The sequence below is a fragment of the Megalobrama amblycephala genome, linkage group LG1 (assembly GCF_018812025.1).
Source record: "Megalobrama amblycephala isolate DHTTF-2021 linkage group LG1, ASM1881202v1, whole genome shotgun sequence".
Taxonomy (NCBI): Eukaryota; Metazoa; Chordata; class Actinopteri; order Cypriniformes; family Xenocyprididae; genus Megalobrama; species Megalobrama amblycephala.
In genome coordinates this window covers 33,413-47,525 of record NC_063044.1, presented here as the reverse complement: position 1 = coordinate 47,525, position 14,113 = coordinate 33,413, and the positions used below count along the sequence as shown (strand labels likewise).

Sequence of the window (14,113 nt, the reverse complement as noted above, 5' to 3'; positions counted from 1 at the left end):
ATTCTGGACACAGATGTGTCAAATCACAGCATCGGAGCAGTGTTATCACAACTCCAGTGGGGAGAGGAAAGAGTTATCACCTACGCAAGTACCCACCTTACCCCAGCTCAGAAAAGATGCTGTGTAATGAGATGAGATTTGCTAGCTGTTGTCTTCTACACCCACCAATTTCGACACTACCTGCTTAGTAAGAAGTTCCTTTTATGCACTGATCACAACAGCCTTACCTGGTTGTTCCGTTTCAAACACCCTGAGGGACAGCTTGCTCGATGGCTGGAAGAGCTGAGCCAGTATGTTCTCGACATTGAGCACAGGGCTGGAAAACACCATTCAAATGCTGATGCGATGTCAAGACGTGATGGTGAGACTCCCAATATGTGTAACTGTTATCAGGCAGGGAAGAATGTTTCAGATTTGCCATGTGGAGGTTGTCAACATTGCCAAAGACTCCATGACCACTGGGAGAGGTTTGAAGAAGACGTTGATGATGTTGTGCCACTTGCAGTAAGGCGCATTGAGTGTGAAACAGAGAAACACGATGACATCAATGAGCACAATGACATTTGCACAGGCGAAGAGAACAGTTCAGTTTCAGAGTTGCTTGGAGCCCCACATGTTAACTGGTTAGAAACCACAACCAAAGAACAGCTGGTTCAAGAACAAAACATAGGTGTGATTGGCAAAGGACAAAAAAGCAGGAAAATATAAGGTTGACTTACCATGGGGGCGGGGCTTTGTTATGGGGAGGGGCTTATGGATGGGCGTGGCTTGCTTTTGTACTGTTTTTTTATGATAAAGTTATGTAAAATAACTGCTCAGTGCTGCAAAACAGACAACTCTGCTAATGCTAACTTAATTCTATATAAACTATTAGGGGTGTGACGAGACAGGTATCTCACGAGACAAGACTCGAGATCGAGTTCACGAGACGAGACAAGATGGCGAAATACACGACTAGAAAAAATAGTCTGCAGGTGTATTTGAAATGTTTTAACGAATCATCTTGTAATGAATGTCATTTCAGTTCTACTTTCTGAGTATGAATTATCATATGCAGTAAAAGACAACAATACTCAAGTAATGTAAAAGGTTTTGCCACTAACTCAACTGACTGACTTCTCTTCTGTATGATTTCAGTCTCTTCAGACCTTACTGTACATGATTTATGAGCTTCTACAACTTTTGACCTCCTAACTGAACTCCTTTCCACAAACTGATCATAGAAATAAAAACAGTATAAATAAAAATGTTAACACTTTACAATAAGGTCTCATTTATTAACATTAATGTATTACCAACATCAACTAACAATGAGCAATATCTTTGCTACAGTATTTATTAATCTAACATGTTAATGTTAGTTAATAAAAATAACCATTCATTGTTAGTTCATGATAGTTCACAGTGCATTAACTAATGTTAACAAATGAAACCTTATTGTTTGTGCTTAATAAGATTAAGAGAAAACTGTTATTCATTTTTTATGGTAACACTTTACAATAAGTGCAACCATAATCACACTCTCTCAAATAAGACCAAATTTTTCTTTGATACAGAGCTAAGAGATGGTTACAACTACACTGCCCAGCCTAAGATAGCTTTCATATTGAGAGATATCTGTATTCATCAGGGAGACGCTTTCAAAATGCGGGGTATTGAAATCTCGTTTGAATGCGCGCTCGCGTTTACTTTCACTTTCGTGATCGCGCGTACTCTGTGAATGTGGAGCGGCGGCGACCGTTATCCAACTGAATTAAATGTTTTTTATTTAAATACAAAGCAAAATGACAGTGGAGGCATAATGTAAACAGCGGTGGCATATTCTTTCCTAATCATCCTAACACTCTGTCATGGCAAAATCATGAGACTACTTTTCGCCTCGACGAGAAATCTCGTCATAATTTAGTCTCGCTCGTCACACCACTATAAACTATATAACAGCATAGGCGTATTAGTTACTAGCCTAAACTGGACGGAGACACGGAGCGCCCTGTAACTCACTGACCTGCCTGCGTTCACAATTCACACGGTGCAGATGGGAGGGAGAACGGCTGACTACACAGTTTATAAATTGTGTATTTCCCTCACAATTGTCACAAAAACTCATAGTCTGTACACTGTCTGTCTGGTCTCTTTGCGCGTTGCTTTGCGAGATCATGCGGCGCGATTTTTTTCCCCTCACTCTGCACGAGTCTGCGTGAGAATATGGGGGTGTGGCGTGAGAGCGTGAGAATTGGGTCAATGAATGCGTGAGAGTTGGCAGCCTTGCCGTTACTTTGCTAAATTAGCCCAGAATCGTTTAACATTGATATTATGGAATCATGACAAAAATGATCAATAGATTGGTTAAATTTTACTAGACCTGCATATAAAAATGAAAGACAATATATTGGATTTACTTACCTGAATCATCCGTGTTCACTGAAGCTGTTCACGTGAGTAGATGGTTGGGCGCGGTTGGGTGTGTGCGCATTCATAACGGTGCGCGTACACTTTGAACTTCAATCGTGACAAATGATTGGACTACTTGCGGAGTGACATGACGACATGAATCAGAGGCACAAAAAACGTTGACAGCGGTGAGCGGTCATTATGTTTACCAATACTCGACCCATCGCAACCGCCGCAACCCTGACCTCCCCCCCACCCCCATTTTTTTTTTTTTTTTTTTTGCATGATTTAGGAGAGCATCATTTTCAGGTCGGAAAAGCCGGATTTCCGGATTTTTCCGGAAGAATCACACCCCTGACAAAAAGCTGATTCCGACCTCTCAATCTTGCATGAGTGGAAAAATAGTGGAACCATTCCCACAAAGGAGCAGGTAGCATTGAAAAGTCCAGCAGTAAGGAAATACTGGCTGTGTTGTCAGTGAAGTATGGCTCCAAATGCTAATCCATTTGAAAGCACTGCGAGTTTGAGTCGCTCATAATGTACATTTGAAAAAGCAACACGTCAAACTTCTTTTCAGACACGAGAAGCATTTATTAACATCTTGTCCAACTAAAGACAACATTTAATAACATGTTTTTACTCCAAACTCACTTCGTAACGACAGTTGAGCATCCTTCTGTGAGATGATGTGGCTTCTTACACAGAATAAGGCAGTCATATTTATTAGTCATGTTTAATTAATCAAAGCATTTCAATCTTTTGTTTATTCAGCTACAGAGGGGAGATCTTGTGTACATGAGGGACAGCACCAAAAAGAAGGGACAAAGTCCAAAACTCCAAGCACCTTGGAAAGGGCCCTTTGTGATATCTGCTTGCTGTGGCCCGGTGCTTTATGAGGTCCAGGGTTTACGATACAAGAGAATCATGCATCATGACCGTCTTAAGCCTTATGACTGTGAGGTGATTCCAGCATGGTTTAAGCATCAAAGGAGTCAGATCCTGCAAAAGAGCAAAGATACCACTAGTAATTCTATAATTCAAGAGTCTCTGCTTGATCCTGAACAGCTCACAACCCAGTAAAGCAGTGAAACAGATTCTGTTTCTTCTGACCCCGAGCCCAAGGAAAACCAGGATAAAGGAAGAAAACGTCAACCAGCAGCTCGTCGACGAAGGCAAAAAGAAAGGAAACTTAGGCTAATGTCAGACCTAGGACAAGAAGAGACAATCAAGAGAACAAACAAAGGAAGAGAAATTCGTAAGCCTGCAAGATACAATTAAGAAAAAAAAAAAAAAGACTGTTCCAGACTTTCAGTTAAGTACTAGTACTTATGGATTGTTATTTCAGAGTTAACACATTGAAGGACTTTTCCAGACTAAAGATACATGCACTATTTCTTAGTTACTGTTATTATGCTATTTTTACTGAAGGGACTCAGTACTGTTAAAAGAGGAGGGATAGTGTAGAAAAGAGAACATGGCCCCTTTAAGTATTTTAGTTACCCTTTCTGTGATCTAGTCTCTTATTAGTTGTTCAGTTACACACTCTTTGTATAGAGCATAAAGTTAAGTTTTTCTTTAGTTTATTTTTTGGGGTCGCTCGCATGCTCATCGCACGTCAGAAAAGTGCTGTCCTGTGCCGGAGCAAGAGCGCCTATCAGCCGCATCAATTTCATATAAAGTGTGTGTTCATGAACAATACTGTTGGTCTGTGCGCTGTGAACTGTGACTTACATCTGTGCACAAGTTCAGTAAACTCTGTGAACGAATCCCCTTGTCATGGCTCATTTCACCCACGTTTCCCACTGCATCGACCCAAATCAGTAATGCAACAGTATGTTTAATGTACCTGGAACACTTTAATAAGGTTGTGTAGCCATTAACACTATCCTACACTATACTAGAACTAGGCCTAACAACACTTTAAAAGCCTTTTAAAATTTTGGCTTATGTAAATTTCCACAAATGCCAATTTTTATAGGCTATTAAAATAAAGTTATGTAGCATCATTAAGAACTAACATGAACTAACATTAATAATGGACGAAAGGTTTTTTGTTTTGTTTTGTTTTTTTGCCCCCACTCTCTTACCATCTGAAGGTCGCTGTGTAATTCTCATCCTGACTAAGACACATTGGTGGAAGCATTTCAATAACCCTATGAATGCATATTAATGGAGAATCGAATTGAATCGCATCAAATTTGAATGTGAATCGTCTCGAATCAAATAGTTCTGAATATGCAATAGTGTTGTCAAAAGTACCGGTACTTCGGTACCAAGTCGGTAATTTTGAAAATGTGATGATACCCACGTTTCTGTAGTACCGGTAGTACCAAGAATCCGGGTATACTCGGTACCCACTGATAGGACTGATAGGACTGGCAGTTTTTACGTGAATATGACACGAGTGAAGCACAAAGCTTTGTTTACAAAATAAATAATAGGTTAGAAATTAAATGTGACATCGCAGCCATGGAAATATTTTGGTTCATGCCGTATGAGAGAGGTACGCGAGTCCATACATTTAAGCTTTGTATTCTGTTTTGCGAATCGCGATCTGGTCACCTGATTATCAGAGAATTTAACAATATTCCATTAGTTATTCCACTGAACATGGAATCTCTGTTTCTTTTCCCAAATCTTCACTCACGCAGGGGATTATAAACGTTTCTTTCGTTCGCATTTAGGCCTATTATAGGCTATTCGCATTCTTTACTGTGGTAAAGTAGAAAAAACACCGTAGGACAGAAACCCTTTTGCTTGCACGTCACTTTCTATTTAACAGTTTGTGCTTGTTATTAGACTTTATAAGGCGCGTCAAGTTTATTTGTATAGCACGATTCACACACGCTGGTGATTTTTACTTTTGCCTTGTCTGGCAGCGCAAAATCAAACATGCCTCAATGTCTGAAGATAAAACTCGCTCTTCATACCTTTTACAACAAGTGTCAGTTGCTTGTAACATCAGGAGATAACATGAAGATATTATTAAAGAGAAATGGTCTCTTTCCTGCTCGTGTCCCAATCCCTCTCAAAGCGTAGAGCCGTAGGCTATATCAAAGACTATAGAAGAACGGGACTTGGGCTATGAGACGCATCCTTGTGTGGAAATAAAAAACAAATGTTTTTTAAATAATACTTAACTTTCCTATTATTTAGGTTACCATTATTTACTTAATATTTATTTCATAGTTTTACAGTCTGTAGTGTGTTGTTTCACTGATGGAATAGAAAATAAACACGCTACGTCTGTTACCCCTGTTGAAAAAAAAAAAAAAACAGCATGTTGGTAAGGTAGGTTTTGAAGCTGGTGTGCTGGTTTGAGCTGGTTTATGCTGGTCCAGGACCACCTTAGGACCAGTTTAGGACCAGCATGCATGGACCAGCACATGACCAGCATAAACCAACTCAAACCAGCATACCAGCATTTAACAGACAGAGCCGTAGTTCACTGATAAGCCACGCAATATCACGTTCATATCGCAGATGAATCGCCTTCGATAATGAACGCGATATTTGCGTGGCTTATCAGTGAACTACGGCTCTGTCTGTTAAATGGCGCTTCATTTGAAAGCAGGTGATGGCGATTTAGCGGTAATCAGGGAACCGGCTTTACTGACGAAATGCGCGTGAGAATCGCATGCGATATATCGCCCAGCCCTAATACACACACACAAGCATACACACACACTCCAAATCATATTTAATGTTTTTAAAATAGTTCCAACAGATTTTGCTGTGGTACCGAAATTGGTACAGAGAACCGTAAAATTTTCATGGTATCGGTACCGACTACTGGAATTTTGGTACCGTGACAACACTAATATGCAAAAATCTTTCTTGAATCGAATCGAGCACCCATGAATCATGAATCGAATCGATTTGCAGTATACCCAAAGATTCACAGCCCTACTTTTAAGATCTAATATTCACTTAAATGTCTATTATTATAATAAGGGTAGACGATTAAACAGGTTGCTGGTATTTCTAAATAAACCCACAGTAGCAAATGGAAATGAAATAATAACTGCAACAACAATTAAACAAATGGCCAAGCCTTTTACTGAATATAAAATAAAATAATAAATAAGAATATGAATTGGTAAACAATCAAAAGATGACTGGCAGAATAACTCTTACTTAAACAGTCGGCAGAAATCAAATAATCTAATACTGAAAATACCACAGTCCACGTTGCAGGCCTGAGTCGACGCTTGGGTTAGTAGTAGCCAAAAACTCGTGGCTACTTCACTTCGTGGAGCAAAATAAAATAAAATGAATGAGCTCACCACACATGTTTTGCGCAACACCAGCGTCCTCACCGATCGCACGGGCTGTCACAGTCCCGACGCAGCTCTCTTGATGCAGACGAATGTCCCAGACTGTCGCTCACCGCAGTCAAGTGAGCCGTCATCTGCAAAAGCTCGGTCAAACCAGCCGCCGCCTGCATATTAATGCTCGTCTATTTGGGGAATTACGGTACGGATACATGGAGCGGCCAAAAAGCAGAGAAAGACGTGTATTTCAGAGGTTGTTCATACAATTTGGCCAATGACAAGTAAAACATATTAAAACTACATTTATGTTGCACAAAAATGCGCTTCAATTGTAGGCTACTCTAAGATATTTTAATGTGGAGTTTTACAGTAAATTAAAGACAAAGTCTGTCAAAATACATTATAACATTGGTCATTTTTTGCATTTTGTACTTCTTTAGGATGAACATCTCTCTGTCCACATCAATTTTCATGGGATTTTACTGTAGAGTTTAAGAAAATTAAAGGCAAAGTCTGTCAAAATACATTATAACATTGGTCATTTCTTGCATTTTGTACTGCCATTATTAAAATTCCTTCAGAGTTGACATGAAATCTTCAATGGATTCTTCTTTCGGATGAACATCTCTCTGTCCACATCAATTTTCATGGGATTTTACTGTAGAGGTTTACAGAAAATTAAAGGCAAAGTCTGTCAAAATACATTATAACATTGGTCATTTTTTGCATTTTGTACTGCCATTATTAAAATTCCTTCAGAGTTGACATGAAATTTTCAACCGATTCTTTGGGATGAACATCAATCCCTGTCCCATGTTAATTTTCACAGGGTTTAGAGTTTGAGTCTACAATATCAAGATCTACACAGTTCAAAGTGTCAAGTTAGTTTCACTGAGGTCAGTGTGATCATAGTTCAATGGTTTTCATTTTGTATTATATAGTTGAACATTATGCCATTTGTAATAAGAGACAAAACAAGTAGTGCATGAGGAAAAAAAAAAATAATTTTATTAAGTCAAAAAAAAAAAAAAAAAAAAAAAAGCTAATCACACAAACAACAATCCCAGGCCGTGTTTTTTGCTTGCTCAAACTGTACTTTGTTCAACGGCACGCACACTGCATGGAACCACCGTGTACAGCTGTCACACTGTATCTGAAAAGGGACAAAACACTTTACTAGAAAGAGATCATGCAAATATTTTCTGCACCAAAGCCATTTTCAAATCGCTCCCCACAAGTTTACCTTTATTTCACCAAATGTTACATTAATATCAGGTTCTCATTTACATTACTTGAGAAACTGCAGTAGACTAGTTAATGAACTTGACAGCTGCAAGAAGGCAAGTGCAAGGTAGAGTAGAGATATGGATGCATCACTGTGACTTGCAATGTATTTTGAGACAGTGAGGAGAATGTAAAAATGTTTTAAATGTTTACTCCATTGACAATTCTAGCAAACAAGTAATAATCCTCAATCTCTGAACCCTATACACTTTTCTCTTTCCATTCGAAAATAGTTTTAAAAAAAAAAATTACATATACACATATATATATATATAAATATAACCAATTAAAAACACCACCTTACCCAGTCAGTCATGGAAGTCCCTGGACTTGGTGGTGTAGACGCCGCACACATGGTCATGGAAGTCCCTGGACTTGGTGGTGTAGACGCCGCACACATGGTCATGGAAGTCCCTGGACTTGGTGGTGTAGACGCCGCACACATGGTCATGGAAGTCCCTGGACTTGGTGGTGTAGACGCCGCACACATGGTCATGGAAGTCCCTGGACTTGGTGGTGTAGACGCCGCACACATGGTCATGGAAGTCCCTGGACTTGGTGGTTTAGACGCCGCACACATGGAGCAGTTGTTCTGTGCATCAAACACTAATGGAAATTGAAATTTTAGACTAAAAGTACATAAATGCCAATATAAATACATATGGGAAAAAAAAAAAAAAAGATACCTGATGCTTCAAGTATTTTCAGTGCCAAAGCCCTGCGTTCCTGGGCCATGTGTTTTTTAGACGTCTCAAATTCCATTTTAGGCAATTCAGGAAATGCCTCCATGACTGCCTTTGCCATCTTAAAAAAAAAAAAAAAAAAAAAAAAATTATATATATATATATATATATATATATATATATATATATAATATGATATATGAGATGTACATTACATAAATATGCTGGCTAAAAACTAAGTAGCTCCTTTCCAAAAATACACAAATGGTAAATTTCATATTATTGTCAGAATAAAATCATTTCAACAAATGATTTGTACCATGAGGACAATCACACCACAGCTACATCCATCCAGTTGAATTGGGTGTTTCATAATAGCTCCTCTGAACTCAATATCCACCCAGTCTCTTGTACGGTGGTGGATGGTCCTGGTTTGAAAGTATTCACTGTGACAATAAAATGTTACATTATAAACGTTATACAATTACATTTTATTTTATGAAGAATTAGAAAGACAAAAAAGGTTGTTAAAAAAAAAAAACTCCAGTCTACAATTTGACCATATTGGTTTCAAAGATGGTTGTTAAAATTAAGACTATCACCATTTCAGTCATTTAATGAATTTTAGCTGCCATATCCCTCGTTTTTTTTTTTTTTTTGACAGTCTTATAAATTACACAAGAAGAGGGGATAGATGCTCTTGGAATGTTGGATTAATTTAACTGGCTCATTTTGAACCATCAAACTCTGTGCAGCACTATTACTAACATTATCTATCCAGCGTTTAGGACCCGTTGTCAATAATAGTAACCATTTTGACCATTACCTCTGTAGTTAAACTCCATTTATGGCCACTCTGCCCATCTACAGTGCTTTATTGCCTGTTCTACAATTTAGACAAACAGATGCAATGCGCTGTATATGGTTATGGATAATAACTGAGATTGCCAAGTACCAGAATGTATGTGCAGCAAGTTCTGATTCCACCTGCTCTGCAGAGTTTGGTAAAGGATCAAGATAGTACACAGAGCTTTCTGCTGCATTGATGTACTGTAATAAAAGTATGCATTATTTAAATATTCAGGATACAAAAGACAATTGGAATGTACATAAATATAAAATTGTTAAATGTGACCAAACCAGAAACTTCCAGTGTGTTTCTCCAACATTAATGAAAGATACAATGGCCTCGTAGTCGTCAAAGTTAACCTGTTACATGTTAAAAAAAAATAAAAAAAAAAAAGTTCAATATTATAACAGTAATAAGTTAGCTTTAATATTTATTTAAACTACTATCACACTCTGCATTTGTACATCTACCAAATAAAAACAATGTACCTTTGACAAACTGTGTCTTCTCACTGCTTTTCTGTCCCCAGTGAGGATCACATCGGCTATGTAATGGTTCATGATATATATTTTTTTCTCCAAATGAAGCTTGGTGACAGTGTAATGCATGAGACACTCAATGATCTAAAATAATGTTAAAAAATTCAAACACATCAGAATTTATTACTATTTTAATAAATTTAACGATCATGCTGCTACCGTTTCACCAACATACCTCGCCTGTAAGCCATTTGTGAGGTCTAAGCGTCCGGAACTCACTGTGGTGGACTAAATAGCTTCTCCCTCTAATTTGAGAGGGAACCACAGAAATAACCACTTCTGTGTCTTTTTTTTCCCACAAGGCTTTTAGCTGAGGGTCAAGATGACAACACATTTCTTTACTCTAGAGATAGTATATAAACAGACAATTATGGTTACATAAACATAATACTGTGATATGTAATCCAGCTGTAATGTTGGACTTATGGTCACACAAACCTGGAACAACATTTTGATGCACAATCTTATAGAATTTTATATAAACTTATTGTGAAAAGTTAAGAACTCAGAAGATTCATCAGAACACATTTGAATAATTACTTGCTGTGCTGACTTTTTTTTTTTTTTTTTTACATCACCTGGGATTGAGCGTCAATGGTGGTACTTTTTGTTTTGTCCTGCTTCCCTGTCATAGTGGATGTAGTGGATGTAGATGGAGTGTCACATTTGACCACGTCTTGTGAATTCTATTAATAAAAATGGAATATAAATTATACAAAAATTCTACATTTTTATAAGAATCCTTAACACATCTGAACAACTACTCATGACTAACAACAATTTCTTTAAACATCACCTGTAATGGAGTGCCCTTTGTGTCTTTCCAAATCTCTGTCATTGCAGTTGTGGATGGAGTATCACATTTGACCATGTCTTGTGTATTCTATACAAAACAATTACACATATACATATATACATATACATAATTAAATGACTTCAACTATAATTTCAACAAAGCATGCATATAATATACTCCAGACTGGTTCCCAACCATAGACTGTAAAAAAAGTTCCCAACCTGTGGGCCGCGGCCCACCAGGGGGCCTCAGTGATTGTCCAGGTGGGCCGCGAAGATAAATAAAAATTTAAATATTTACTACAATACAAAATTAATTCCTTAATTTATTAATACGTTACATGCAATTAAACTAAATTTAAAAACACACTTAAAACGATGCACCACCTCTCGGACGTATTCTGTAATTGCTTCGGTTCAGCCCAGTCCGTTTCTCATCGTGCTGCTGTTAAATACAGACTGAACGGTGGCTCAAAACGCAAACTAACCCTCAGTTGGGAAAGAGACCAGTGTTCTGGTGGATGTTTTGTTGGATGACGATAGTAATGAAGGTAAAGATGATTATACAGTGACATACAGGAGTGACATACTAATGCATAGCGCAATTATTGATGCGCAAACAAATCGTGCATGTGCGCTCTCGACTCACTGGTCGATATAACATCGTATTTCTGCATGAACACAGTTCAATATATTCGCGTAGTTGTCAAAAATTAATGTACTGTGAGTGTTTTACGGATGCTCGCCGAACAAGCCTGTTTGATAAATTCGAGGGGATCATTGGTGTTGTTACATGGTAATAAGCGTGGCAGGTTGCCTTGTAATTATTTAAGTTACTGTATTACGGAGCAAAGTACGTACTTACATTGTAAAGAATGTCTGCAAAGTATGTTTGCAAAAATAACTAAAGGTTTAAATCTATTTTTAATTTATTCTATAAAGAAATAACATGGGGTTGAAAAATAATAGGAAGTAATATATAATATAGTAACTAAAACAACCTGTGTTTGGATGAATTCATATTGTACATCAGGCACTTTTGGCTGTGGAGAGTTCTCCCTTTTTTTCTGTCAAAAAAAAAAAAAAAAAAAAAAAAAAAAAAAAGGTTTTGGGTGATTTTAACAGAGCATGACTCCAAACAATACTTGGTTAGACAAAATAGCCTTAACAGAAGTTACAATGACTTATTTTTAAGAATGTAAAATGACTGAAGACAACATCAGGATGTAGAATAGTCAAATCATAATGCGTTTGTGTATGTCAGCATCGTTAAAGCTTTTTAATGATTACCTTGAAAGACAGGTCCATCACTGACGGTGAAACGTACATGCCTTTACGCTTCCTGCTTTTTTTCCACACCTCCATTTCCACTTTAAATGACTTCAATATATACATGTTTTCAGACACAAACCCACATATATACAAAAATTGTGATCAGGTTAAACTACCAAGTAAGGCATTTACACTGAACTGACTTTAAGTAGTATTCCATACTTTTTTCCTGCATCTCTCCATATCCGCATATTCAAGGAGGAGAGCATCATGCATGTGTTGGTAAACTGCTACAAAGTCATCAAGCCTTTTGCACCTCCTCCTTTGGAACCGGATGTTCTTTAGGTCCCATTGACTTTTTTCCATAATACCTTGGGTGCGGTTATCTTGAGTAAAGTTCTGAAAGTTTTAAGTACATCTATTATCCGTTTTAAGGACAATCAAATAGAAAAAAAAAAAAAAAAAAAATTAAATTTTGAAAACAATTTTACCTGTTTCTTTGACTGTTTAACCTTGTTGTACACTCTACTTAGTTGATGGTACACAGGGCCCGTCCCGTGACGTCCTAGATCCCCTGAAGACCATTTAAAGTTTGTGAAAGAACTGGACACAAATGCTGTATTGAATAATTTGTCATCTTAAACCAATGACTCAAACCTACCTAGCATCATTCCAGACCACAGAGTGGCATGTGGAAGGAAATATTTTGCCAAACTGGAGATAAATGCTGGAGCATAATAAATGTTGCATTCACCATCAAGGTCAAGCAATGCACCATTGATTATTCCCTGGAAATGGTTCATGAGAGGCGTTGTTCCAACATCATGCTGAAAAGCAGTATTTATCATTTGAGACAGTTCAAATGTTTACATCATAATACATTACTAATCATTTATTCCATTTAACACTAATTTTTCACTAATTAATGTGTTTAATTAGTTCATACACAGAATTAGATTTTTTTTAATACTGAATGAGTTACAACTATGAGGCCTTGTGCTGAAAAAAAGGAAAAAAAAAAGAAAAGAAAAAAAGTCTAATATTAACATTCTAATACCTTGTAGTCTTCAGCAATGATGTTTTTGTCATCAAGTTCATATGTCCCCCTTTGCTGCATAAGCAACTGCAGATGTTGGTAGTGCTTTGCAACATTTGGTCCATTGCAGGGACTGCAAAAGATGACTGCTGAACTTGAAAGTGCCTCATCCATCTCCTTCAGTGTAGTGCAACACGCAAGGAGCCCGAATGTGTACATCCCAAGCTTGTAGTGTTGGGGAATTCTACAAAAAGCAATGAAAACACAATTATAATCATGCATTTAATTTCAAATGCAACATAAATTATACTCCTATGTACTCTTTCTTGCAGAGATCCTTGGCATTCTTCATGATGTGGCTTAAACATCGGTGAAGAATCGGGAGGTCAAATTTGTCTCCAGGATATTGCCCACTGATGAGGAGGAAGTATTTGTTCAGCAGATCCTCCAGACCCGTTTTGCAGAATGTTATGGCAATGGACTGCATAAGCACAAGGGAGCCATCACATGTGATCATAGCCGGCCTTTTGTTTGCCCCATTTCCATGCATCCTTACAAGATCAGTCTGAAAAGCTTGTAAGAAGTAGGTCACAGAGGATGTGGTATGGTCGCATGTGACATAGGTTGCCACGGGTAATGGTGATGCACCCTTAGATGGATTTCGGACTATGAGCTCATACACATAGTACGGTGGACTTGCTCTCTCTTGTGGAATTATACTACCTGTGGCATCCAGGTATACAATGTCCTCCTTGCACCTTTTGAAGAAGAAGGAGAGTGTCTTCCTTGACCAGAGCATTATTCCTTTAGGGTGCATCATTACCCTCTGCAGAACATCATTGTCTGTGCCACGCTGTTGGTCAACAATGCTCTTCAGACTTACAAGCTCATCAGAATGAAGTCTGTTTTTTTTCTTCTCACTCCACGCTAATAGTTTTCAGAACTTGCTTAGATGGAGCGTCATCCCTGCAACCAGAGTCAATTACCAT

The 14,113-nt window shown here is 37.8% G+C and overlaps 1 protein-coding gene and 1 long non-coding RNA gene across 2 annotated transcripts; both read right to left on the bottom strand.

The window, feature by feature from the left end:
• Positions 1-6,160: 6,160 nt before the first annotated feature.
• On the bottom strand, positions 6,161-10,471 carry LOC125249510. Its single transcript, XM_048161821.1, has 9 exons — positions 10,460-10,471; positions 10,197-10,331; positions 9,971-10,105; positions 9,773-9,841; positions 9,588-9,682; positions 8,952-9,078; positions 8,636-8,753; positions 8,254-8,555; positions 6,161-7,818 (listed from the first exon to the last, which is right to left on the bottom strand). The coding sequence occupies exons 1-9, from the start codon at positions 10,469-10,471 to the stop codon at positions 7,708-7,710; spliced, it is 1,104 nt and encodes a 367-aa protein (XP_048017778.1). The 3' UTR covers positions 6,161-7,707.
• Positions 10,472-12,105: 1,634 nt separating this feature from the next.
• Positions 12,106-12,903, bottom strand: LOC125244064. The gene is made up of 2 exons (XR_007179218.1): positions 12,580-12,903; positions 12,106-12,487 (listed from the first exon to the last, which is right to left on the bottom strand). It is a non-coding gene; the product is annotated as an uncharacterized LOC125244064 (long non-coding RNA).
• Between the last annotated feature and the right edge of the window lie 1,210 nt (positions 12,904-14,113).